A 27,738-nucleotide genomic window follows, 5' to 3' on the forward strand; every position below is an offset into this window, starting at 1 on the left:
AGGAAAAGAAGAAACTTTCCTCTGGTTAAAGCTTGCCCCAGACAGAGTGGGAGGATATGGAGATGAAAGCAGATCCTAAATGTGTCAAGAGATGTTTCTATTCCTATTTCTCTTCTACCCACACAAAGCCAATGTCAATACAGTGACTCTGCAATGTGTCAGCAGCAGCCTGGGCTGGTTTGAATCTATGAGAGAGAAAGAAAAAAAGGTTTCTTTTTGAGTCACCTGCCAGCATCTAAAGGAGACAACAGTGTTGTCTGTCTCCCTGCCTCCTCTCCCTCATCTCCTGCTCTCTGTTGCTTTCCCTCCCTCACTGCATTTTTCCCAGACTGAGGCGTCTATGGACCCTCTGGCTCCGTTGCTTTCGTCAGTGACTTGGAGCGCTCTGAGAACTTTGTAAACTCTCTGCGTTGGAGTGGGAAGAGAGAGGAAGGGGAGCAGTTGATGGGACGCAGCCCGGCAGCAGCAGCAGGCTCCTCTGGAGACGGCATCAGGACTCACAGCTGGAGATAATCCCCCGGGTCATGACAAGACAGCACCTATGCCTCCTAACCCCCCTGGCACTGCTGGGACTCCTCGTGGGGCTTGCAGACCTTAGCCAAGGCTCTGCCGGTGAGGATGAGGATTACTACATGCATGAGCTGCTGAAAAGAGAGCAGTATAACCAGGTCCAAGTGTTGGAGAAGCCTGTAGCCTCGATACCTGACAGGCATGTGCAACCCAGCCAAAAGCCTGCCAAGAAAGTGCCCAAGGGAAAAGCAGACAGCGGCACGCAGACGGAAAAAAACAGAGCTGATGTAAAATCAGGTAAAAGCACTGCCATCTCTTAAGAAGGACAACTTGAGAAAGTGTTGCTTTTAGGTGTTGTAGTAAAACGTCATTCTTTCTCTAGAAGTCCTTCATAAAATCATCTTCACAGTGTCATGGGCAACCAATCAGCACAACAGTATAATTTAGTAAGAGAACTAAAGTTCTGCTGAAACTTTTAAAGTGACATTATGAGTCAGTGTTGCCACTATAGATGACAGTATATGGCTAATCATTTAAGTTTTATCTGGTAAGTTGTGATTAATATTTTAATAAAATAAAAGTGAAAATAGAATTAGTAAGGATGTGCTTTGGGATTGAACAGTAAAACACAAATTTTATTAAAAATAAAAAAATGAAAAAATCTGTGGCTTTTTTTATCGAAGTTTTTATTTATGCTTTTATAGTTAACTTTTTAGTACAACGTAATGCTGAAAGTTCAGAGTTGAAAGTTATAGGTAATATTTAGAAAGTTTCGTTTTCTCAGGTTCAGCTAACGGGCCTCAGGCTTCAATTCAATTCAAATCACATGGTGATGGATGTGCAGAGAAAAAACAATAAACATGGCCTCCTCAGGTAGTCCCCCCCCCCCACACACACACGCATAGATCAGAGCCATGTTTCTGTGTGGCTTCAGCAGGATTAACAGCCTCCCCCACTGCAGAGGTCAGGACTGTGTTGCATTCAAGGGCCAGAACACATGTGAAACCCACGTTTTTCCAACAGCAGCGAGACACAGCAGTGCTGTACATAGCTTAAAGCACTCTGTACAAGACTCTCAGCACATGCAGTAGCAGGTTTGTAGGTATGTTTGAGATCCTGCCAGGTGATTGGAGGACAGTAACAGGCGTGAGGGCTTTCAGTTGGTTGGTGGCAAATAATTTGGAGCAGCTGTATCAACAGTGACCTCATGTTTCAGGCATCTGGCTTCACGTGTCTCAGCAGGAATACCTTCTGCAGGTGGGAATAGAGCAGGAATATGTAATAACAGTGACATATAAATAAGTCACTGCATACCTTTGCTGAGAGTTATTTGTTTTATCTCCATCACACTGCATCATATTAACAAGATAAATTGTTTTTTTCTTAGAGGCCCATGAAGGCTTTCTGCAAGTTACATGTTGATAGTGTGCTTATGGTAGAAAAAAACTGGAAACTCACAGGCGTGGGAAGTAACTTAATAGATTAATTGATGCACTGTACTTGAAGCTGCACTAATCTTTATAATCTTCATGACAATTTCCAGATTTTGTATATTTAAAAACTTGGCTTTCCTGTCTGTATTCATTTTATTCATTTTTTATTAAGAGAATGTAATTATAATTTAAAATGGTTTAAATCTTTGAAATTCCAATCCAATCCAACTTTATTTGTTAAGCTTTAAAACATCCAAAGTTGACCAAAGTACTGTACAAAAAAATACAAAAATACAAAAAAACAAACGTAATATGAGTAAAAATAATACCTGCGCAATGAAAGCAATTAAACTAAATAATTAAATGCATTAAATAAAGTCAACATCTTACTAGGTGTCAAAGACCACAGAGATGAGGTGTGTTTTAAGACGTGATTTAAAAACAGACAAAGAAGAGGCCTGTTTAATGTGCAGAAACAGATCATTCCACAATTTTGGAGCTTCCGCTTAGTTTTAGGCACACTCGGGAGCAGCTAATCATGTGACCTGAGAGAGTGTGTAAGTACGTGAGGGCATATGTGCTCAGCAAGGTAGCGTGGGGCAAGACCATTCAAGGTTTTAACATACTGTGCCAAGGAACCCAGATCTACGGGGGGGGTCCCAGTGGTGCCACCAAAAACCATCACTTCCGTCTTTTCATCATTACAATTTAAAAAGTTCAGAGCCATCCAGGCCTTTATGTCTTCAACATAAGTAGAAATCTGACGGAGTGTGCATCTTTCTTTTTAAGAGGCACATAAATCTGCCTGTCATCTGCATAACAGTGGAATGAAATACCATGCTTCCTAAGTATTGAACCAAGTGGAAGCAAATTAAGAGAGAAAAGGAGAGGGCCAAGAACTAAGCCCTGTGGGTCCCCACACGAGAGAGGAGCAATGGAGGATACACAGTCACCAAGGCTAACACATAAGTTTGGTCAGTCAAGCACAATTTGAACCACTCCAGTGCTATGCCCCTGATGCCCACCCTTTGCTTTAAATATGTGGTCAATATTTTATGATCCGCTGTGTCAAATGCAGCCGTTAAATCCAAAAGCACAAGGATAACACAGTCACCAAAATCAGTAGCTAAAAATATATCATAAAAAACTTTTAAAAGGTGGCCAGGTTGGATCAGTGGTAGAGCAGGCGTATATGTATTAAGAAGTTTATGCTTTAAAGCAGAGGTCCAGGGTTGGAATCCGACCTTTGACTGATTTTGACTGTGATTTCCTGCACGTCTTCCTCTTTTCTCAACTAATTGTCCTGTCAAAAACTAAAGGTGGAAAAGGCCAAAAAATAATCTTAAAGGAGCTGATTCTGTGCTGTGCAACGTTTTAAAACCGGATTGGAAAACCTCTAGAATACTATAGTCTTCCAGAAACGCCATTAATTGACTGTGCACAATCTTTTTCAGGATTTTTGAAAGGAAAGGCAATTTGAAGATAGGCTTGAAATTTATGAGGACTGCAGGATCTAGTGCAGGTTTTTTAATTAGGGGTTGGTAAATTGGCAAAGTGAGGACTAATGTAAAATATGGATGTGTTTCAGTTTTGGGGTTCAATTATGGAAAGAACTTAATGATGTGTTGGACATGTGTACATCTCTGTTGAGTTTCAAAAAAGCTTCAAAATCTAAAATAATTAGGGGCTATGAAGTAATTTGATAAAAATGTAATATTACAAGGCCTTTTTTAATCCTTTTTTGGTTAGATACGCTGGTAAATTGTTGAAAATAATTATTTCATTTACGTATGTTAACCAAAATAGATTTATTCATCTCCATCATAATAACTTTTGGCAATGAATACATTTTTGATTCCATTTGCTTTCTAACATGTTTACCATAACAACTTTTAAATTGTCAGTACTGTGTTCTGCTGCCCCAAAGTGAATACATAAACAAATACAACTAAAAAAACAAAACTCATTTATTGCAGTTTTAAGTACAGTTTTGGAGTAATGGTTCTTGAATTGTTTCATTTTGGACATTTTCTTTCACCACCATGTCAAAAGCCTGTAGTTGGGCATAATTCAAATGATCTAATAACTTTGGAGTAGCATGGAGACTCAACTGATCTGAAAGCATTACATAATGGTTACACAGGTCCATGACGTGGAGAAACAGGGAACAGATGAAAAACCTTGCAGTGTTGTTTTTGTTGCTTCACTACAAAACCTTAAAACTCTAAAAGTTGTGGTTTGACTTAAGTAGAATTTTAAATACAGGATATTTTTTGTTTTGTTTATTGTGTTACTGACATGAACATTGTTTGTAACTCACCAACGTCTATATGAGCATATGTCAGAGCCTTCCATAATTGTTACGCTGAACCAGATTTTTACCCTGTCCTCAGAATGAGACGAGGATAAATACTTTCAGATGTGAGAAGGATTGTTATCACGTGGGGCCGATCCTGACCTGACACTCAGTCTAATAAAAGGCACACGCCTCCCTTCCATGACTCCGTGCCCCTGTGACTGATTTGAATCTTGAGGCAGTAATCTTACACTGTATATTGTATTACTGTATTAAATATCTTAAATGTGCATCTGCTTAGCCCTTGTGAGTGGGAGACATACTATGATTGAATGCAGGAGCAATATAATTTAGATTTATTTAGAGTATGTTTGCTAATTCTGTGCCCAAATTCTGAATCTATCCATGTGTGTTAGGGATGAATCCAGCCAAAGTTTTGTCCTGTGTGAACACACCCTTTAACAACAATGAATCAGCAGTTTTAAATGTAATTGGACCTGTCAAAGCAAATGGAGAAAAACAAGTTTTATTTCTGTTCCTGCATTAATGTCTTTTCCTTCCTCAGTAAAAACAGCCAACAAAAAGGCTGAGAAGAACAAGAAGAGTGCCCTGAAAACCTCAAACAGCATCTCAGAGAGAGAAGGACAATACAACTTGATAAAAGAGGGTGAGTGAACTAACAGGTGACAGTCTCACTTGTTATGGGAAATTCACAATCCCATGAAAATTCATCTTCCCTCAGATGTGCATAGATCATTTCTTAACTTTCACGGGAGCCGTTAGGATGGGAAAAGAAGAACAAACTCTCTCAGAGATGACAAATATTTTGGAAAGGGGAAGAGCTTTTCAGAGAAGATATTTTCCCTCAGAGGAAATGTCTGGCAATATAAGATGATGCTTTCAGAAGTGGAGTCAAGCCACAGAGGCACTGAAGTCGTCTTTGAATATGAAGCATTGTGTTTGGTTTCCATGGATCATGGTATATTTGCTAAACTGAAGCCAGGATGCCCCAGTAGCTTTCCTGTCTTGTCAGATGACAGATTAAACTTGCTCGACTGAGAGCGTGATTTAGGGCAAAGCACATGTGCTTTGACCTCAGACTTTCCACAGCTCTGAACGTCGTGAAATTGCCCTGTTTAAACTTATTTACAGTGTCCGACATTTCTAGCATAACGGGAAGCTATATTTAATAATTCTTGGAGATTAAGAGAGGCTGTGGTGGCCAACTGTGAATTTATGTGTTTATGTTGAAACTATTGTACAGAACTTACTGAGACAGACAGAAAGGTTGCCATTTTTAATTTGGCACTCGAGAATGGGAGCAGAATGTTGGATATTTATGTGTGTTAGAAAATAATAACTCCATGCCAACACACCTGGCACCAAGAAGCCGAGACAGTCGAGATCGTGAAGGCTCAGGCTCCCAAAATCATGTTTCAGTTTTCACAGCTGAAACTGTGACTCAACAACAGTCTGTTTTCCAACTTCGTTTCAGCATCTCCTTGTAGCAGCTGATTTATGTGAAATGTAAAAAAATATTATACTTTCGATATTTCAAGAGCTGCATTAACCCAGCTTCAGAAATTGTTCAGCCTCAAAACTTTTAATTATCCGCCCACTGTTGGAGGTGTAGCAGAACCTCTGTGCCTGCCACATCCACACATACCAAAACAATAGGGAATTCATTAAACTGCGGCCTGAGACTGGCGAGGTATTTCAAAGTTTGATTCAGCGGATGTCTCAACGGCTCATTCGTTACTCCCCTTGGACAGAAATGTGTTGAAACAAGATGTTTCTGCTTAGATAACACAGTTTGTCACATCTGCGCAGTCAAACTGCAGAGGCTGTTGAAAAGTCAAAATTGTATCGTGGGTTGATGTACAATGATGATTTGAGGGTAAAGTACAGTATGTCACGATGTGTCACTAAAACGAGACCATGACCTTTTCAAAGAAGAAATAATACAATCTTCTTTTAAATGAAAAGCTGAACTTACAATCAATAAAAGTAACTTAGTGAAATACACCGAGGAGATTTGCTGTTTTGGTCTGGTATGACCAGTAGCTTATGGTGACTAATGTTAGCTAATGTTTTTAAACTCAAGATACATATCAGCATACAATTGACAATGCTAAGTCAGTACTATAAGCTACAGCATGTTGCAGAATTTCACGGATAAACATTTCAAAGGTTTTATCACATGTCAGGAAAACCTCAACAGAAGACATGTTTGTCATTTCCTACTTGCAGGAAATAATAATTACATAATTACACATGCATTATGAATAGAAAAGTCTTCCAAGATGGCAATCGATTCATTCAATAGGGTTAAATGGTTAAATGCTGTGTTCCTATGTGGGTCCACTTGCAAAGGATTGCATTCAGATGGGGATAATGTTTTAGGGCTTTGGAGCATGGCTGTCACCCTGCTTGGAGGGTTGGATTGTCCCTAATATGTTCACTCCATTCAGAAAGCCTGTGGCCTTACAGTATGTGTCTGATACCAAGAGGGTTTTACATAATGGAATGCAGGGTCATAAGTAGTAGTTTTATTGTTGTATAGCGTTACTGTGAATACTACACTTACTGGTCAACTTTTACACCTCAGTTTTACAGCATGCATTAATTTGCTCTCAAGCTATGTTTGCTCAATGCACCAAACATAAATTGACTCATGCATGTGTGGAGTTTTGGATGCTGATCATCTTTTTCTCTGGCTTCTTAACAAATCTTGGTTCATGTGATTGGTCTCCAGTGCCTCGGACATATTAGCCTGCTGGAACAGTTATACAATGCAAAGGCTGCTTCATTTATGGGTCAAAGACTTTACTGCAGAATATGTCCAAAATTCCATGCATACATCCTATAAAAGCAAAATTCCAAGCCACAGTATTTCTTTAAAGAACATGTCTGTGTCTTCTTTGTGCCTGTTACACTTCTGGGTGTTCATTTGCTGTATGACAGCAGCATGTGCAGCATGTGCTGCATGTGAAAACAGATCAGTGCACAATTCTTGCTCTGAAATTCTATCGCTGTAATCCGGGAAGTCTGCAAACAGCATGATCTGACCCGGAGAGCCGTTGGGCAGCTGGAATTTCACACATCAACCTTGATTTTCCCATTTGGCTCTCACTGGTTAATAGCCATTGTAGTGTAAAGGATGAGCCAATCTCACACAAAGAGCTCTATTTAGTGAACCAACTCTGTTTCTGCAATCACTTAAAGACAGGCATTTGTTCAAATGAACGGCAAACTCCCTCCAGCAGCAAATGAAAACATTCTTAAGTGACGTGCAGTTTTCTCTTTTTAAGGAGTGTGTTCTTCTAAAATAGTGCCTTGAAGACAGCTGCATGCCTGCCAAACCATTGCTGTGGCATTAGTGGGTGTTACTGGATGATTGCCATACTCAAGGAGTTAATTACAAGATGATTTGTCATATCAATGACTGCTTATTGCCATCAAAGATGGACGTAAAGATATATATGTAAGAAAAAAAAAAGAAAAAAAAAAATATATATACATATTAATGAAAATCAGTTATGTCCTGTGGTCTGGGCTGGGAGGATGCCCGCACAGTATCACTAGTATCATCACCTACTGTAGTTAGGTCTTACAAGTCTGAGAAGATAACTCAAATAACCCTGATGAGGTCATAGTGATGTCATCAGTGTTATCTGAGAGTGGCTTGGAGAAAAAATTATAAACCGAAGGCGTAGAGTTTTAAACACAATGGAGTTTTTTCGGCAGGGACGGTGAAACCAAAATGTTGCTTTTATGGGAAATTGCGAATTAAAAATCAGGATAAATAAGCCTCTGCTGCTTTAAGTTATTTTCTTTTTTAACTATCTGTCCTACAACCTTTTGGAAGAGCAATTTAAAAGTGCTGGAGTGCTCTAAGGGAACTGTGTTGCGCAAAAGGTCTTGAAGGATCACAACTTTTTCATGATTTTGACCCGTTTGTCAGCTTATCCCATATCTGCTAATAGCACTGGCACCAAAAACCCTCTCAGTGTAGCAAGTATACCAGTTTTTTAGCACAGAGTGGGCATGCATTAAGTAAATGCAGGCAATCACCAATATGAGAAGAGACCTTCTTATTAATTTTATTTTACCGATAACTTTAAAAATGCTTGACAGGTTTGTAGCTGCAGCAATTTCCCATTTTTGCCCTTTCATGATATTACATTTTTCAATTTAATTATGTATTCATTGTGCAGTTAGATGGCTGTGATAGGCGTGCATTGCAAAATTATAAAAAAGAAAGCGTTCATAGTGTACAGTCATTAATCATTTATGAAGACTGACATATTTTGAAATGCATAGCAGATTATACATCAAAGCCTCTGTCCCTCTTTTAAGCTCCATTTCCTTCACACAGACTCACCTTTTGTAGTTTGATTTTCCAGGTTTTGAGAATATTAGTTGTTTACAGGCAGAAGAGTAAAAATGAACTTTTCCTGATTTGTCTCCTACAGGTGATCCACTTAGCTGCAAAGGACATGGGCTTTGACAACAATAACTCAAGATGTAATGAGTTTTGCATCTTGAGTAATTGTTGTGTTTGGTTTGGAGGCAGAATGAAGAAACAGCAACACTGATAATGGTCGTCATCCCAACAACATTCTGCTTTAATTTGAACCTTTATTAAACTGTTCCTTGTTCACTATGTGTGTTATGTTGATTATGTTTGCAGTATAGAGCACCTATTACGATTGCCTCAGTAACAAACACAGAGTTCAGCTGCTGTCTTCAGTTGGTTCACACATTTGAGCTCACTGTGAACGGTCTAAATGTGCTTCTTACTGTTGAGTCAAAGAGCTATACCATACTGTGCAGAAAGCAATTATCCTGGAGCAATGCAACACATGATACATAACATTAGCGTCACAGGCTAATTTGTCACTCTCGTTACCCAGAATGCCCTCCCATGGGACTGGAGACATTGAAGATTGATGATTTCCAGCTTCATGCTTCAACTACAAAACGCTACGGCCTTGGTGCTCACAGAGGTCGACTTAACATTCAGGTGAGATGGAAATGTAAATTGTTGGAAGCTTGGGTAAGCTTGCCAGAAATGTTGGGACTTGCATTATATATTTCACCTTTCTTGGATGCTTTAAGCCTCATCCCCCCCGTTAAATTAGCAATCCAAAAGAAATATGATCCAGAGATAGCATCTTTTAATTTTTGAATCAGTTTAAGTTCATGTTCAAGCTCTGTGGAAAGATGTTGCCTGCGATAACTGGCTTTTGCTCAGTTAAATGTGGATGACATTATCATGAGCTCGCAGTAACTCAGCAACTCAACAGTGATAGTGTTGCCATCGAACCAGGGGCACATCCCCAAGACTAACAAAAAAGATTGGTATCTGGGAAAAGAGGAATTTCCTGTTAGTGCAAGCAGTGTTTGAGGGCATTAGCATGTGTACTGTCTGCAACACGCCTCATCTACTGCAGGCTGCACTGCTCTCAATCCATACAATTAATGCAACACGCACACATGCTCTCAATCCGCACAAGATGACAAGGCATTATGTGTCAGGAAACACAGGATTTGTTGTTTGGTGTGGTGTTTGCGCACTTCTGTGTGTGTGAGTGCTTCCCAAGAATCATACAGGGGCAGAGATACAGTATACAGAGTCCATTATAGAGAAAAAGTACCTGTAAATCATGAGAAAAACTTAGAGAACAGATGCTGCCTGTTGAATTGGGCTTGTGGCCATGTAGCTTGGCTTTTTTCACTTTTTGTAGCTGTTACAGTTTGTTTGATTCCAGACACCAAGAGTTCTGTGATGTGAGGAATTTAACTTTCCCTTTTTCATATTTGGAGATGCATACTGGCGGTGAAACATGAACATTTGAAATGCTATACACCACTTAACACCCTCTAAATGTTTAATATATGTAATAGTGTTTGGAAAGGAAAACTTACTATATCTTTATCATGCAGCAAAATAAATACAGTGAGAAACAAGTGTGGGATACATCATTTGTCCGGTTGTTTTCATTCAAGTAATGAAAGGTCCTGGGTCTGCAACTGGATCTGAATTGGTACCAAATGTAATCACCTGTTCATTGACATTCATGTTAATTAAAATCTGTTAACATTATTTTTTCTTTTTTATTAGCTATTCTGCTAACTGACAGAGAAATGGTACATAAAACACAACCTCCTTGGCAGAAGTAGGCCAATTTAACAGTAAACCTACAGGAATTTGGTTCAAGGCAGATGAACACTTACTTCTTAAGGCTGGAACATGCTTCTCCTAGCAGCACGTAAATAAAAGTATGGGTATCGCTTAGTTTTCTTTCTCACTGAACACATTTTTGTCTTTTTCGTTTCGAACCTGCATCCTGACAGGAAGTTGGATAGACCTCACAGCTTGTTTCAAGCACAGAGCCACGCGACTTTCAGTATTGGGAGATGTATACACGTTTGTTTACTGAGTTGTAATTCTAACTTAGATACATTATTCCAGAAATCCATTCTCTGAGGCCACTTTATATGTACAGGGCTAGTTCTAAAACCCTAACTTTCTTCATGTTTGACTTTGATAAAAGACTTTTAATGCAATGTAAACACTTTACGAAGAATTAGACACAAGACATTGATGTTGAGTATCAACCTAAAATAATTCACAAATTTGTCAGATCCTCACTCTGTTTTCACACCCTCTCCAATTCTAACTTAATGTACATTTGAACGAAAAATGTCAAGTCAGGTTCTTCTTGACATCATTTGAGTGGTGTACTTCAAAGAGAGTTGACAGACAGTGATAAAGAGACAGCGATAGCGCACACTCAGCGTTTACAGTGCAGTATGTCATCATAATCTTAGCAGTTGGATGAATAACAGGAAGAGGCACACACACAGCATGTGTGTGACTGTTCACACATCTCGCTCTGAGCCAACAGTGTCAACTGGAAGAGTACGGGCTTCATGGAGGGTGTAGCATTGTAATAAGTTAGTTTCAATGCTCAGTCCATGATCGCAGATGTGTTCTGCGATCATTTGGGTAACTCAACTTCACTGGCTTTGTTTTCCCTTGTTCACTCCATTAAGTATGACCTAGTCTGCTTTGAGTGATGTAGCCTGTTTTATAACATTTACAGTACTGCCTTTATTATGGTAAAAGAAACATTGATCTACTGCAGCTAAGCTGATTCTTATCTTGACAGCATATTTTAGATTCAGAGGTTAAAATCTAAACATCTCAGCCTTGACTTTTGCATGCTTCAACCCCTCCACTGTCAACACAGTGACCTTTAACAAATATTTAACAAATGCAAGCAAGGCGGAGGTGGTCAGCATAAGTGTGATGCACCAAACAGACTGTGTGTTTGTGTTACCACATGGACATCTGGGATAAAGTTCTGCTCTACACGGTTGTTTTCTGGACTGCAGGCTGGCCTTTATGAAGATGACCTATATGACGGGGCCTGGTGCGCTGGCAGAGATGACCCGCTGCAGTGGTTTGAGGTGGATGCCAGGAGGCTGACTAAGTTCACAGGGGTCATCACACAAGGCAGAAGCTCCCTCTGGTCGTGAGTAGGAACTCTACAGACATGCATAGAGAGTTGCACATGGTTGAGAATGAGGATTTTCTTTTCCAAGCTAACGTTAAAGGCGGGATGGGGTTCATGCCAGTTCTCTAAATGGCCTTAAATCAAATGATAGGGATGTCTGTTTGAAGTTTGTTTTAAACCATCAGTGTAGGGATCTTTAACAGGGGCCTGGGGCCCCTAGGGGGAACTCAGAGTTAATTTTTTGAAAGTTTTTCATTAAAGAAAAATACTTTGCACATCTATAACGAGAGACAGGTGCGTTGGAGGGGGAAAAGTAAGTCAAAAATCGCAAAGAAACTCCCGCACACCGTCTAACTTGTTTCTTTTCAAAGATGTAAATGTCTTAACATTAATCCAACAAAGTATTGGCAAATATAAATCCGCCTATTTGTGAAGAAAAAAACACATTGATCCTAAACTTACTGGCCTATAGGTAGTCACTAAGGTAGCCACCCACAGACACAGTTCATCCTAAGGATTCAATGTGCAACATAAAAACATGTTTTACAAAAACATACCAACAATTATTATAATAGCTTAGTATTCTATGCACTAAAAGGGTATGTGTTTAATGCACAATTTAATTTAATACAATATGTAATAGGGGGTCCCTGCTCTGTCTCTGTCACAGTTAAGGGGTCCTTGTCTTCAAAAACGTTGAAGACCCCTGTGTAGATTTAATTATTACTTTATGTTGTCACTACTATTATTATTTGTAGATCAAAAAAGGAACTTCTGACAAATCTTGAGAATTAAGCACATTTAACATGGATTAGAAAAGGATAAAAAATGAAAAATTCAATATGAGGGAAGAAGCTAACAAACAAACAAACAAGCTATGTCATGCCATTCATGAAACGCTTTTTGCTTCAATAACCTGCTATTTGCTACCACTGTTTTTTATTAGTGATATACTTCAATGAGAAGTTCATTTGAAGCACAGGTTGACATCATGACATTTTTATAAGTCAGAGACAGAGTGTACAGACATGCTCATACAACTCTGTGAGGCTGTACTTACAGTAGGCACAGCAGCACTTTGAGCTAATACCAGCCTGCTAAAATGCTCACAATGATGATGCTAACAAGCCAACATTTAGCAAATATAATATTTACCATGTTCATCATCTCAGTATAGCATGTCAGCATGCAAACAACTGGCAATAAGCACCAAAGTAGAGTTAAGACTGATGGGACATGAATATGTGGACCAAATTTTATGGAAATCTATCCAGTAGTTGTTGATATATGACATGTTGTTATAACCGTGTCATATCAACATGGTTACATCCAAACACAGTAAGGAGACAAAAATCTAAGTAACTAATTCCCATAGTTATGTCAAAATAACTGTGGGAAATGACAACTAGAAGCAAACAGACAGCAATGATTGGTCCAGAACTCTAAACGAGTCTTGAATTTTCCCATATACCCAGCTGGAAAATTGGACTTCACAAATATAAACAAAACAAGGTTTTCAATCTCGTCCACATGGCGTAGAACTTTCCCTGGCGTTTGCCCTTTTCACAAGTCTTTTCTGATCCCTTCACTGTGGGATTAAGGATTTATGAGTTTGATTGATTGGAGTACAGCCTCGTTCTTTCATCTCTCTTAAAAGGGCACTACATTTTAAAAACAACACTGGAGAAGTGTTTTTTACTGCATTGTAAGCTTGTTCAATCCACTCAGATGAAGGACAAAATGGTGTTGAATGATGAGGAATGATTTAACAAGTAGGGAATTGAACACATTTTAACACTTTAGTTATATATACTGGAAGTGTATACGGACTACAACATGGGATGAGTTTACTTTGTGCTGCTAACGGTGTCTGTGAAGCTCGTTAAGATATGACTTATAGTACCATCAGGTCTCCATGCCAAATTCTGTAATATAACTTCCAAATACAAAGGCATGTGTGTAATCTCAGTATTCACTGCCTCAGCTCAACAGTACATGAGCCTGCTGTGTCCTTTTTGAGGATGAAGACATTTACTTAAAATTTAGAACCCAGAAATGCATCTCATCGCTTCAATTACTATGCGAGAGTGTGTTGTTACTGTTTTTAAGATTAAGTTAAAATACGTGGTCAAATGTCTGACCAAACTTTATCCAGTACCCAAACTACTCAGTACGGGTGAGAACAAAGGCTTATATGTTTAAAAAGAGCCAGAATATATTATAACAGAAAATATTGACCCTATGACGCAGCACATTTGTTTGTTTTTTTCTTTTAATCACTCGTTGGGCAGTGGGAAAAGTTACCCCAGTATGCAAGTTTTAGTATGCGACACATATGCTCGCATACTGTACTCTCTCTCTCTCTCTCTCTTCTCTGTCTCTGTCTCTGTCTGTCTTTCTCTCTCTCTCTCTCTTTCTTTGTCTCTGTCTGTCTCTTTCTCTCACCCCCAACCGGTCGAGGCAGATGACCGCCCACCCTGTGCCATGGTTCTGCTCGAGGTTTCTGCCTCTTAAAAGGAGGTTTTTCCTTGCCTCTGTCGCCTGTTGCTCTTGGTGGTAATTGTTGAGTTTCTGTAAATAACATAACAGAGTACGGTCTGCTCCTTTATGAAAAGCGCTGTGAAATAACTGTTGTTGTGATTTGGACCTATATAAATCAATTTGAATTGAAATTGAATTGAATTGTACATCTGTGTGTGTGTTTCCTTACGAACAAACGTAGTCAGTAGGGGTGGGGGAATAAATCGATACAGCATCGTATGGCGTTATTTTCAGTGGTAATACTGTACTGATACACAGGCGCCAAGTATGGATCTTTAATTGTATTCTGCATCTGTTGGTCAGTTTGTCTGCTTGACAGTCCCATTTTGCAGCAATAAAAATTTAAGTGATATGAACAAGCAGAGAAATGTATCTTTTTAGATAAACCAGGTGTTGACAAAGTTTCCTTTTGGGGAGATCATTTGAAATTGGGAACATTAGAAGTTGGAAAAAGGTTATAAATTGCTATATATCGCAGAATAATGCAATATGTTTAATATCGTAATGACATCGTATCATGGCATAAGTATTGTGACAATATCGGGAGGCATCTGGTGATTCCCACCCCTGTCCTAGTAGTCAAGGTGATTCACCTTGAATTATTCAGCCCAAACTTCAACAAAACTGGATTCTATATTACGCTAGACCCGACTTTGAGCTCTTACTGTGTCAGAGAACAATACAGAAAACGCCGCCCCACTGTATAGGTGGTTGTTGCCTATAGTAAATTGTATTTTGCCATAATGGCTTTGGGGTAGCATTTTCAAATAGGGAACTTAATATAAAATATGCCTTCTTAGTAAGGGACAATGTATTTGCATTTAACCAGGGTCCCATTTCCACCAAGAAAACCTACAAATGCTTTTATTCACATTTTTCCCTACCCTCTACCTACTCCACTCTTTGCTCTGTAATGATATTTGACAACGTTTGTTCTTTGTACTTCTTAATTGGAACGAATCGGCTCAGACTTCTAAAAACTGGTGTGTAGTAGAGCATTGCGAGATACTTTATTAGGCTGTGTTGGTGATTTTCCTTCTAGGACAGCACGACATGAGAGCACGGAAGACGCCGATGCCCGAGAAAGCATTTTGCCCGCAATTAGCTCTGTAGGGCATGTAACTGTCTGCGGTGTCTGTAACAGCACTCTAATTAGCAGAACTGGGAATTCTTACCAGGCTGGACCAGCTCAGCCCTGATGCCTTTATCCAGAAGCATTGAAGCCACTGTCAACCTACATACTGCTCACGTGGGTAGAGCTCTGTCTGGCGTGATGGGACATTAAATCACCTGTGAAGGGTTTTTGCAGACATAAAAAGCATTGTATTCTTACTCTGTGCTCTACCTACGATGCTTTTTAAATGGCCAATACTAGCGTGTTTTAATAAAACAAAAAAATAATCTATCACAGTGATTATTAAGTCTGCATTGTTTTTGTCATAGCTGCATTATTGTTGCCTGGACCATAGCCAGGATTTTTGAAATGCTAATTTAAGAAGTTTAAGGTTGTTTATTCAGTTGACGTTTATTCAGTTGACAGTATTATTTTTGGTAAATAACTGAAATCAGCCTTTAAAACACTCACCATACTGGTAGGCGTGTTTTTGAAATTTGGAGAGAGCCTGGCTCGCTGTTTCCCCCTGCTTCCAGTCTTTATGCTAAGCTAAATGGCAGCTGGCCAGAGTCATATTTGACGTGCAGACGTGGTCTCATCTCATTGGCAAGAGAGCAAGAAAGTGCATTTTCCAAGAAGTCAAACCATTTCTTTAACATTTACTGTGTTTTTTCAAATTCATGACTTATGCATCACTCACATAAATCATCCAGTGCATTGTGAGTCTGGTCCTAGACCCCTGAATCTACACCAACATTTCTGATTTGTTCACTGATTCAAATGAATAACTGAATGAAGGAATGAAGTGGAACACAATGGAAATTCACTCTGATTATCTGGCAAACATATTCTGGAACTCAGACCCAAAACTCAATCCAGTTAATGTGAAAGTAATTTGTATGGCAAACTTCACTGTTGCTCATGTTTCAAAATTTTAAGCAATGAGAGGCTCAAGTGACAATTGATGTAAGTAAATAATACGAATATAAATTATTTGACCTTCTCTTCCATTGTGCTACTTTTAAACAGACTTCCATCTTGTGAGAATGAAGCGTGTTCGAGCTGAGCGACTTCACAGTCACCTCATTTGCACTGAAGTCAGCCTGATAGGATATTTCTTTTCTACCACTCATGCCCTGATTTTCTCATCCTAACAGGAGCGATTGGGTGACCTCGTATAAGGTGATGGTGAGCAATGATAGTCACACCTGGATAACACTGAAGAACGGCTCCAAGGACTTGGTGAGCAACAATCATGACATTAAAAGCTACTTTCTCCTGAAAAGTATCTATAAAGTAGGCAATTATTATCACACTGTAAAGCTTTTGAGCGCAAGCATTATTATGCTTTCTCCGCATAAACTAGCTTCATAAGGAGTCTTGTTTTGTGTGTCCCTTGTTGACTGGAGCCTAATAGAAAAATGAATTCTTGTCTGACAGTCATTACAGAGGAAGATTTACCTCTCTGCTTATTTCCAAGCTTAATGAGGGAGGCAGTAGTAAATACTGATGATCCTCAAGCAGATGGGAATCTGATTTTGGCTCATTGTCAGAGTTACAGTCTCAGCACTTGATGTAATTGAATAGACAGGAATTTATTGACAACAAACTAAAACAGCAACTGATCACTGATGCATTCGGCCTCTAAGAGTACAACAATATTAATAATCCTATTATCAATGAGCATGCAGATCAGATTATGTCTTTGAGGAAAATGATATCCTCGCTGCTCCCCACTGCAGTTCACGTCGCAGTTAATGACATTTTGGTGTAACCCTACACTCCCTTGGCTGGTGATGTCATAGATGTGGGAGATAATGCCCCTACAGTAATTTAGTCTACAAGCTACAAGCTTCCCGCTCACCCACTCACACACCTTTTATGCCAAATGCCAAACTGTCTTGCAAAATGCCAAAGGGTGCAGAGAAGATTTAGAATGGTGGGTGTTAAAATTTACAATAAATTCCTGGTGGTATCAAGGTTTAATCGTGTTCTAAAGGTGCGTGAATGTGTGTTTGCTTTAGGGTTATGTGGACCAAAGCATAACAACCATTGTCCTGTGCATGTTCTCACTGAATTTATTCCATTTCCAAAAGCTTCTTCAACATTGGCTGTATGTCCTTTTCTTTATACATGGTGTCTTTGTAATTTTATTAGGGTTTTTGATTGTCTTAGAGACAATGACATTCTAGGCTACATTAATTTACAACTGTCGATCCAAAGGTTTTGTCCATAACAAATATGCTACAGTAATCAATTCAATAAAATAGCTTAAATCAACCGATGTTCGAATTTGCAAAAAAACAATCCTGTCCTTTTTTCACCAGTTGGATGAATGTGTTTGCCTTAGTAGATCTTCACTGGCAACAGGGAAAAGGAGATCCCAGTCCAGAACATCTTTCCTGCGCCAATGATCGGCCGATACATCCGAGTCAACCCTCGCTCGTGGTTTCCCAGCGGCAGTATCTGTATGAGAGTGGAGATCCTTGGTTGTCCTATGCCAGGTGACGGGTTTGTATGTCCTACCACTGGAGGGTGGCAATATCAGGTTGATTCAGGATTAGGGACTAGTTCAGACACACAGAACTACAGAATACAGCATTCACGCTCTCAGAAAGACAAGTATACAGTAATACAGTAAGCACTTTTGGATTTGATGCCATTGTCGAGAGGATAGCATCCCTGTATCCAAAATTAAAACAATTGTACCAGTGAAAGCTTTCCACAGCAAGGTCACACATTTAAATAAAAGTAAAAATGTGTAAGGGTGGCGGTAGATATCGCAAAACCCTGACACAAAATACCTAAACTTTTTGCATGGTTGTATACCACTGGAGGTCAGAGAGAAAATATGGTTATTTGTAATTTGGCTGAACTTGACAGAAAGGAAGAAAGGTGCCCATGGTCTCAACCCACCTGACATGACTGATCATTCCTTTTCTTTGGTATCATTGCAAACAAAATAAGTCATCCACCTCCTTTACATGTTTTCTGATTCCTCACAGATCCCAATAATTACTACCACCGCCGCAATGAAGTCATAACGACAGACGACTTGGACTTCAGACACCACAGCTATAAAGAAATGAGGCAGGTGAGTCACAGTGAACAGAAAACAACAGACATCAGCCGCCTGCTTATTCAAAGACTCCAGAGCATGGAGCAATAAAACATCTTGTGTGACTGCGAGCCAACACCAGACAAGTTGTGTCCTTTGTGAGAACAAAGTGGGCAGTAACAAATGAAGTGAGCGCTGCCAGCCACATGAAAATGCATTAACCATCTCCTGGGTTGTGTCATTACTTATTCATATAGTTGTCATGAACAGTAGCCTGTTTGGACCGAGAAGGACAGCTGTATTTGTCACGGATTACACTGTGACTGAGTGCTTGTGAAGGTACAAGTGCTGTGATGTAGGAGCTCCCCTATGCCAAACATTCGACTACAGGTGTCTTAAACTGCTGTTATGACCCACAAAGAGACTTACTCCAATTAATGCTCTGAACGTATGTCTCATTGTAAAGCTTTTTTTCCCCTGTTTTTTTTGTGCTATTTTTCTCTGTAATGTGTATCACGCAGGGTGTCCATCCTCAATAGACCTTTGCAAAGAAAAGAAGGGCTATTTTTAATACTCAGCTCCTGAAGACTTGACATTACTCAGATGGCTGGTACCGTATCTCACCCTTATCCATAGCTTTTTAAATGGAGTGTGTCAATGGAAATAGCCACATTGTGGCTTCTCAAATAAAGTACATGTCCCAGGAGAGGAGTGAAAAGAGAACTGATTTTAATGTAGCCTTGGGAATACTGATATTGTCGGAGCGAGGACAGCTGAAAGATATAATAAAATAATTGGAAAGAAAGAATATTTTCCACATTTTTCAAAGAGGCAGATATTACCTTACCATTACCCTTGCACATCCCGGCCAAGAAGTGTCTCTTTAATGATAACATTAGTTTAAAGTGGCTATATGTAACTTTCAGTTTGTGTTGATTTCAGCGGCTTCTTTGGACAAAAGCGGTAGTGTTTTTACCACACGTAGATTTCAGATGATGACAGATACTCATTCATTTAAAATAAGAGAGTATGTTACAGATGTAACGTTGCATTTCTACGTGTTGCATATGGTAATTTAGCCTACTTTAGATGTATCATGACCTAAACCAGGAATCACTGTCTCTGTGTTACGAGCCAAAGCAATAAGAGTTTGTTGTAGCAACCAACGTAATAAGAACTTAGATTTATATAGCGCATTTCATGAAAACCAAAGGATGCTTTACACAAGTACAGGGGGACAAGGGAAAAGAAAACAGATTACTTAGCAGCTCGTTAGTCTTTATCCTGCTGCGCTTCCTCTTTGTATCTTCACACATGCCCACATGGTAATGATAGTTGTTGCTATTTTAATCAGCTCCTCCACAAAACTGTTTTCACAATTTTCTTGACTGCCTTCCCACACAGCCCCCCCCCCCCCCCCCCCCCCCCCCCCCCCTCCCCCACAATGTCTAGAGTTATTAAATAAAGTCTGTGAAACAGCACTGGTGCTATTGTTTGAAAATTTCTGATAACATGGAGATTATTTTGTACAATTTTGAGGCATCAAGTACCCAGTATTTTAAGCAGTTTCAAATACTTTACTTCAATTTTTTTTTATAATTCTCTGTAAAATATCATAGTCATTACTTATTAAGCAACAGCCAAAGTTAAAAGTTGGATTGAAAGTAACCAAACAACCCACCAGCCGTCATAGGATTCTAATTCAAATGTTACTCAATCCTGATTGGTGCATGGAAGTATGTGACATCTTTTTTTCCAAAGCACACGGAGGAAAAAAACTAACAAAATCTCTCATCAAAATAACCAAAACGTTGGCAGGCAATTGTGTGTTTGTGGAGGACTCCATTATTTATACTATTACGGAAATAAGTTTTCAAGGCTTTGGGTAAAAGTCCTACATTCAGTGTGGTTCACAAGTAAAAGTAGGCAGCAAAATGTTCTTAAAGCACCTGAAAACAAATGTTTTTCTATAACATTAAATATTCCCATATGTCAAGTTAAAAGTGTAATACAAAAACACAAACTTTATATAATATATTAAGAGCTGATGCTTTATTATTTACCATCCACAGCTTATGAAGGTGGTCAATGAAATGTGCCCTAACATTACCCGGATCTATAACATAGGAAAGAGCCACAGCGGCCTCAAGTTGTATGCCATAGAGATTTCTGACAACCCAGGAGAGCATGAAGTTGGTGAGTATATTTAAGGCTTCAGGACGTGATTTAATGCGAAATAACATCAGAGACATCACACTGCGTTGCTCTGAGCAAGGGTCGTGTAAATTTTGTTGCAGAGATTGCAAATTTAGTCTCCCTCTTTCTCCCCCTCATCTCTCCCTTCGTATGAACCTGTTGTCTAGGTGAACCAGAGTTTCGTTACACAGCAGGTTCCCATGGTAACGAGGTGCTGGGACGAGAGCTGCTCCTCCTGCTGATGCAGTTCATGTGTCTGGAGTATCTGTCCGGCAACCAGCGGATACGTCACCTGGTGGAAGAGACCAGAATCCATCTATTGCCATCTGTCAACCCCGATGGGTACGAGAAAGCCTTTGAAGTGGTAGGTCTGCAAGGCGGCCATTAGGGACCTCATATCACACCCTGGCCACACGCTGAAAACAACAACACATTTGTGGTCAAGTCTTTGCCTGATAAGAGAGCGTGTGGTGCATGCAGGAAAATTAGTTCAAACCATCTGGTGGAAATGCCTTGATGAACAATTAATGTTTTATGTAATTGAATATATTGTAAATGGACATGCGCTGCCTGTTCTGCTGTAAAAAAACAACACTGAAACACATGCTGCTAGGTATTGTCTCAAATCAGCTGCAGGACTGAGAGATTAAAGGGCCAAAATTTATGATACACAATAGATAGATATAGATATAGATAAAGAGGAGGTCAACAGCAAGTCTGAGTGCTTGGCTGCTTTATAGTCAATGATATGTATTTTGGTGACCCAATGTGGGGATGCACTGCACAGTATGTACTATAATGCCTTGTTTTACAAAAGCTAATAGTGCCGTGTTAGCTTCTACTGAAATGCGCATGTACATTAAAAGAAATGAGAGACCATTCAGCCCTATGTGACATATACAAGTGCAGTGGACAGCCCAGTCTTTTGTTTTTCAGCTCATATAAACACACTTTATCATGGCTGATGCAAAGATTAATTAAGCTATAGCCATTGAGCTATATTGTTGAGATTAACAATAAATCAAATTACTCTGTCTAATGTGAAAGGGTCACTAGAGTACTAAGTACTAAGTTAGTACTATGCCTTAGAATAAATGCCCCACTCTGCATCTCCACAGAGTTAAGCAGCTTTTTTTTGGATGAGCTTTGACGGCAGGGAGGCAAAATGTGACGATAACCTGACTCCACACTTCCCATGAAGCCATCTGAGCCATGTTACATTGCTCCATCTGCGATCATAGAACTGCTGTTGTTTTGCACAGGGTTCAGAGCTCAGCGGCTGGTCTTTGGGTCGGTGGAGCAATGATGGAATAGATATTCACCATAACTTCCCCGATCTCAACTCCATCCTGTGGGACGCCGAGGCAAAGAAGTGGATCCCTCGCAAAATGTTCAACCACCATGTGCCCGTCCCAGAGTGGTACCTGTCCAAAAATGCTTCAGTGAGTCTGATTGACTGTTATATTGTATTTTAAACATATTAAATATGTATATTATATCATCCCTACAGGTAAAGACATGCAATTTCCTGATTAAAGCTTGCAGAAATGCCACGTGTGCCCAAAATCCGCAGGATGCAACTTCTGAGATATTCAAACGGCATTTTAATTTAACATTTCTCACAGCTTTTATTGTTTACAATGCAAAGTCACAAAATAATTATGTGTGTTGCATCTTAAAAAATGTGATTGCCATTTAGATTCGAGTGACTTCACCTACAATGACATGTCCTTGCCCCGCACCTCCACTTTAACAAACAAATCCTATAAGTGAAAAGGGTAAAACAGGCTCGTGGGCATACCAGTGATGTCTAATTTGGGTGAAACTGATGCCTTTGCTATTTGTGACGAAGAGGCTGTGAGCTAAAATAGACCCAGCGACCTATTAAAAGCGCATCCTCACGAGTGTTTTGACGTTACCGAGAGCCACGAGTGAGTCACACAGAGCCTCCAGAATAGCTGCTGCAGCTGCAGAGCTTGGATCCCCATCTGTGCTCATGGAGCTGTGAAAAACTAACCTCGCTCGCCTCACCGACCGGCCCCACCAGTGCTTAGATATAGGAGGGCTGGTTTAATTATGAGTTCAAACAGCAGCCATATTTTTTCAATCAATATCCTGATTGTATCATGCAAACACAAGCCATTGGATGTAAGCTGGCTTGCTGCCTCTTGATGAAAATGTGTTGACTTTTCAGACTAAATATAAGTGAAAATAGTTTATGGTGTTGGAGTGTGTGACCAGCATTTATTGAACGCTTTATCACTCCGTCTTAAGAGCAGTGACATTTTTGTTCACTGTGAGGGAGTTAATTTTACAATCCCAGCACTGAGATGATTTTGTGAATTACATTGTCCTCCCCTATCCTGGGTCCCCGCTGTAGGTTGCTGTGGAGACACGGGCTCTGACAGCATGGATGGAGAAGATGCCCTTTGTGCTGGGCAGTAACATCCAGGGAGGGGAGCTGGTGGTGACTTTCCCATACGACAAAACTCGCTCCCAAGGGGTGGTCAGAGAGCCGACCCCGACCCCAGATGACCACGTCTTCCGCTGGCTGGCCTTCTCCTACGCGTCCACACACCGCCTGATGACTGCTGCCAACAGAAGGGTCTGCCACACAGAAGATTTTGCCAAAGAGGACGGCACCATCAATGGAGCATCCTGGCACACCGCGGCTGGCAGTCAGTGTCCATAGATACCCGGGTGTTTTCTCACTGATCCCCTAACACTGTATTATGCAGGATTTCTCTGCTCAGCTCTGATCCTTTTGAGCTGTAGCTTTATTTAGCACACAGGAACACATCTGCATATTCAGTATTGAACCCCTTTGGCTGTTTTAAAGTGTCTATGTTTCAGCTTGAAGCATCATGTAAGAATTCAAAAGCAAACAATGTAAGACAAAAGTGAAAGTGATTCAAACCCATTCCACTCTCAATTAAAACCACAACTTCTCCTCAAACGTGACAAAATGCTGACTTAAGTTGATACTACCCTACAAATGTTTTCTTTCTTTCTTGGCAGGTATGAATGATTTCAGCTATTTGCACACCAACTGCTTTGAGCTGTCGATGTATGTGGGTTGTGACAAATTCCCACATGAGAGCGAACTGCCTGAGGAGTGGGAGAACAATCGCGAGTCACTTCTTGTCTTCATGGAGCAGGTACAGAGGCAAAGCAGCCCCCTGCAACTTATATATACACACAAGAAAACCCCATGTGCATGCAAGCGAGCCAAATAAACACGTGTTAATTTTTTATTAGTGTTATTTTAGGAATATGAAATATCAATGTGTTCCTGTTGATCTTCTCAGTACAGTGTTTACTAAAAATGCTGCATCAATACTGCACAAGCTGATCTCACACTCTACACATTCTCAAGAGTATTTTAATGACCATCCGTTTAGATAAATGAATGTTTAAACCCTTTCTGAAATTTGCAGTAAAAGCAATTATTGATATTGACATTGATGGGTGCAAAGGTTGTGCCAAAATAAGGTTGCATTGTAGTGGGTACTTGGAGAAGACTTGTTGGCCGGTTATGTTACATTCTCTCTAGTAATGTGGACTTCACTGGTCACATGTTGGGTCACAGCTTTTACTTATTATTGAAGCTAGATGAGAAGGAAATATATTAAAACATGTTTAACTGTGAAGATCATACATTATACATGACATGATAATGTTATGTAATATACATTGCATTAAACGTGGTTGCCTTGGGGCATGCTTTTAATGTGCAGGTGCATCGTGGGATTAAAGGTGTGGTGAGGGACCTGCAAGGGCGCGGAATAGCGAATGCCATCATTTCTGTGGAGGGCATCAACCATGATATTCGCACAGGTACAACATCCCATTTCACCCTATTCTTATGTAGGATTCAAACTATTAATGGTTCATTTCTGAATCCAATACAAAACAAATGACTGTTTTGCAGCATGTAGATATTTTATCGCTTCATCTCTGTAATTTTATGTGAGCAAGCTTAGATTTTGCAATCAAAGCAGCAGGGCGCACTGACACAACTGTCTACCCTTCAAATTATTCCTTAGGAATGACCACTGTAACATGGAATAAACAGTATAAACAATAGCAGCTGGAACAGGGTGGCGTCTGACTCAATTTACAATCATAGCCAGTGTCTTTGAGACCTCCCGCTCTGAATTTGACAATCGATTGTGTGTCCTCAAGGCAATCTGTGCTGATGCCTAAAAAATGCAGCCTTCAAAGCTAAAGCAGTTTTGTACTTAGAGCGTGAAATTGACTGTCCAAAAGGACATTAGCCCATATTATTCCTGGAACAAAGTATAAGCCACTGTTTCCTTTCTAAAACCTTGTTATTCTCAGTTGCAGTCAGGAAAGATTTCAGGGTATTTATTTTGAAAAGTGTACCTTTTCAGCTGCTTTGAATTTAAATTGGAACTGTTTGAACCTTAAAAAACAGACGTTTGCAAAGCAGTTGTCCAGCCATCTGGATGAATAAACTGTATTTGCTGAGAAGGCCGGACAGACAGCCTGGATGCTACTTGTGCACATTGATATCGGAAAGATGTTCTTGCCAGACTGATTATTCAGGGGTGTCGGACTGGGGGTAGAAATGGGACTGAGTACCCAGGGCCCTCAGAATGTCTTTCTATAGGACCTAGAATGTTGTGCTACACCACTGTGAGTATTTGTTGGCTCGTTAGCATTTTATATTGAAGCATTCTAGGAAGCAAATAGAGTCTCTTCTGCCGTTTGAATGAGAGATGGCAGATGTCCACATGTAGCGTTTGGGTGGACTGTAGTCTATATCCACAACGTTCCACTTCTGGGATTGCTTTGTGCTGTAGGAAATTCAACCGGATGCATGTCTTTTTGCCAACGTCCGTTTCCTTCCGCTTCTTTGTATTGGAATTTTAAACTTCGGTCAATTTATGAGGACTATTGTTGACTGTTACTCAGATCTCTGCATGGTAAATAGAGACATCTAGGTAGACTATCTGCCCAATCTGAGTTTTCTCTTGCATGACTAAAACAGCTTTTTAAGAACACCAAAATAAGTTCCTTCCTGAGGCTATGTTGCAGCGGGTCCGTGCGGAGCTTAGCATCGCACATTACGAATGTGATTGGTTTAAAGACATACCAATAAACCAGAGCCCGTTTTTCTCCCATCCCGAAATGCTGTGTGGACTAGCCAGACCCTCCTCTGCAGCGCTGTGAAGGAGGGTCTGGCAAAACGAGACTAGGTGTACTGTAGATCAGCAGCAGATACACACCTGCCTTCATATTTTGTTTGTCTCAGTGGTTGTTCAGACGAATCAGGTGGGTGTTTTGATGACTGGAAGGAAGCGACACTGTCTTTTTCTGTAAGTGTGTCCAAGGCTGAAAATACACCACAAGCGTACTCGTTTTCCCAGGTTACATAAAGGCAGCATTCAGCAGAGAGAGACCAAGAAAATCCAACATGACAAAGCAGAGCTATTTTTATAAGTCGGAATAGGAATATAGATCATGGTCTTCTCAAAAGTGGAACACAAAGAACTCTCTATAACTTTTATTTCAGGCTTTGGGTGGAGGCTTGCTTTTTGCAACTGCTTAGTAGGCTCTTTAAATTCAGCTTTCTAGGACAAGATTTGCATACTGCTGCTTTTGCACAAACAATGTGTAACTGTAAATGTTATCCTTGTTGTGATTTAACTTTAGTACAATGCTTATAAGGACCCTTAAATGCACGCAACATCCATAGTAAAATGGTTCACCTAAGAGAGTAGTTGTCCCAACAGCACAACAGACACTATATGTGTACAGTACGTGAAAAAATTATTACTTTTTGTCTGTTTGTAGCCGTTTTTTCATGAGACGTCTGGACAATGTCCGGAGAATCCGATCTGGACATTGTCCGAAGTTGCCCTTTCAAACAGGTAGCACACAACAGGAGATTGTCAGTCTTTATGCATTCTCTCTTAGTGGAAATACTCCGTTGGGTTTAGGTGAAGGTTGGCGCTGGGTGTGCAGGAGTATCCTTGAATTTGTCTGACAGTTTTGGCGTTGCTACTAACTGACAGAAGTTCCCAAGTCTTGTTGTTTCTCCAGTTAGACATTTTTGTTGCCATCTTCGTGTAAAGGACACCTCTTCTTTACCATCAAAGGTTTGTTGTCTTCTGGTTTTGCACCGACCACATCATAGAAATGTCACCAAATACGCCACCTGCTAGCGGAGAATTCTCTGTACAATGACCTGCTCTATTCACACATGGGCTCAATCGGACACTACGTGGACTTTGTAGTAGTAGCTCTGTAAAGTAGATAAGTGCAGGGTTTCAGTGCATGTTTGAAAGGGTCTTGTGTCTGTTTTCAGCTTCTGATGGCGATTACTGGCGCCTGCTGAACCCTGGAGAATACAGAGTAACCGCCAAGGCTGAGGGCTACAGCCTCACCAGTAAGAAGTGCGAGGTGGGCTACGAGATGGGCGCCACCACATGCAACTTCATCATCGGCCGCACAAACCTGTCACGAATCAAAGAAATAATGGAAAAATTCAACAAGCAGCCCATCAGATTGCCAGTCAGGCCGCGCCAAGCTCGTAGGACCAGAAAGAGACGCATGGGGACGTAATCTCCGAATGAGGAAGAATTAAAAACAAACATCTGCTTTGATCAGACTGGGGTAAACTCCAGGGACCTCTGTCAGATTCCAGAGTGCTGTCAGTGGAATTAGTGTCTGAAGATTGAAAATGTGGATTAATTTAAACTGGATGTTTGGTTTGGTTTTGTTCGGTTGACTGTTTTCATCTCAACCTTTCTTTGTACTCACTGTTTTTAATTCTGGCAAAGGTTACGTAACTATATTTATTACCCCCTTTTTCAATTTCTCATTGTATTTTTGTTAAGCCCATCATTTCATCAGCTATTAATACTGACAGAATATAATCAGATTAGAACTTATTTTTTTAAATAAAAGAAAATTGAAATAAACGTTACAGATGAGGAATCTGCCCGAGCGATTGATTTTAGCCACTGTGAGGAATGGCCATGACTGTCATTATGTACATACTTATTAACTTATGTAACACTGTTATGTAAACCATT

General features: G+C 40.0%; 1 protein-coding gene across 1 annotated transcript; it reads left to right on the forward strand.

Annotated features, from left to right (window-relative positions):
* On the forward strand, positions 1-27,738 carry cpxm2 (carboxypeptidase X (M14 family), member 2). Its single transcript, XM_032501414.1, has 14 exons — positions 1-807; positions 4,805-4,906; positions 9,156-9,265; positions 11,644-11,783; positions 16,578-16,662; positions 17,774-17,924; positions 18,426-18,514; positions 20,551-20,674; positions 20,842-21,038; positions 21,937-22,116; positions 23,055-23,352; positions 23,693-23,832; positions 24,412-24,511; positions 27,009-27,738. The coding sequence occupies exons 1-14, from the start codon at positions 525-527 to the stop codon at positions 27,263-27,265; spliced, it is 2,256 nt and encodes a 751-aa protein (XP_032357305.1). The 5' UTR covers positions 1-524; the 3' UTR covers positions 27,266-27,738.

This window comes from Etheostoma spectabile, chromosome 21, assembly GCF_008692095.1.
Source record: "Etheostoma spectabile isolate EspeVRDwgs_2016 chromosome 21, UIUC_Espe_1.0, whole genome shotgun sequence".
In the NCBI taxonomy this organism is placed as follows: Eukaryota; Metazoa; Chordata; class Actinopteri; order Perciformes; family Percidae; genus Etheostoma; species Etheostoma spectabile.

Coding starts and splice junctions, on each gene's coding strand:
- cpxm2 (XM_032501414.1), top strand. CDS start 525: ATGACAAGACAGCACCTATGCCTCCTAACCCCCCTGGCACTGCTGGGA. Junction 9,266..11,643: donor GAGGTCGACTTAACATTCAG/GTGAGATGGAAA, acceptor TCTGGACTGCAG/GCTGGCCTTTATGAAGATGA. Junction 24,512..27,008: donor CAACCATGATATTCGCACAG/GTACAACATCCC, acceptor GTCTGTTTTCAG/CTTCTGATGGCGATTACTGG.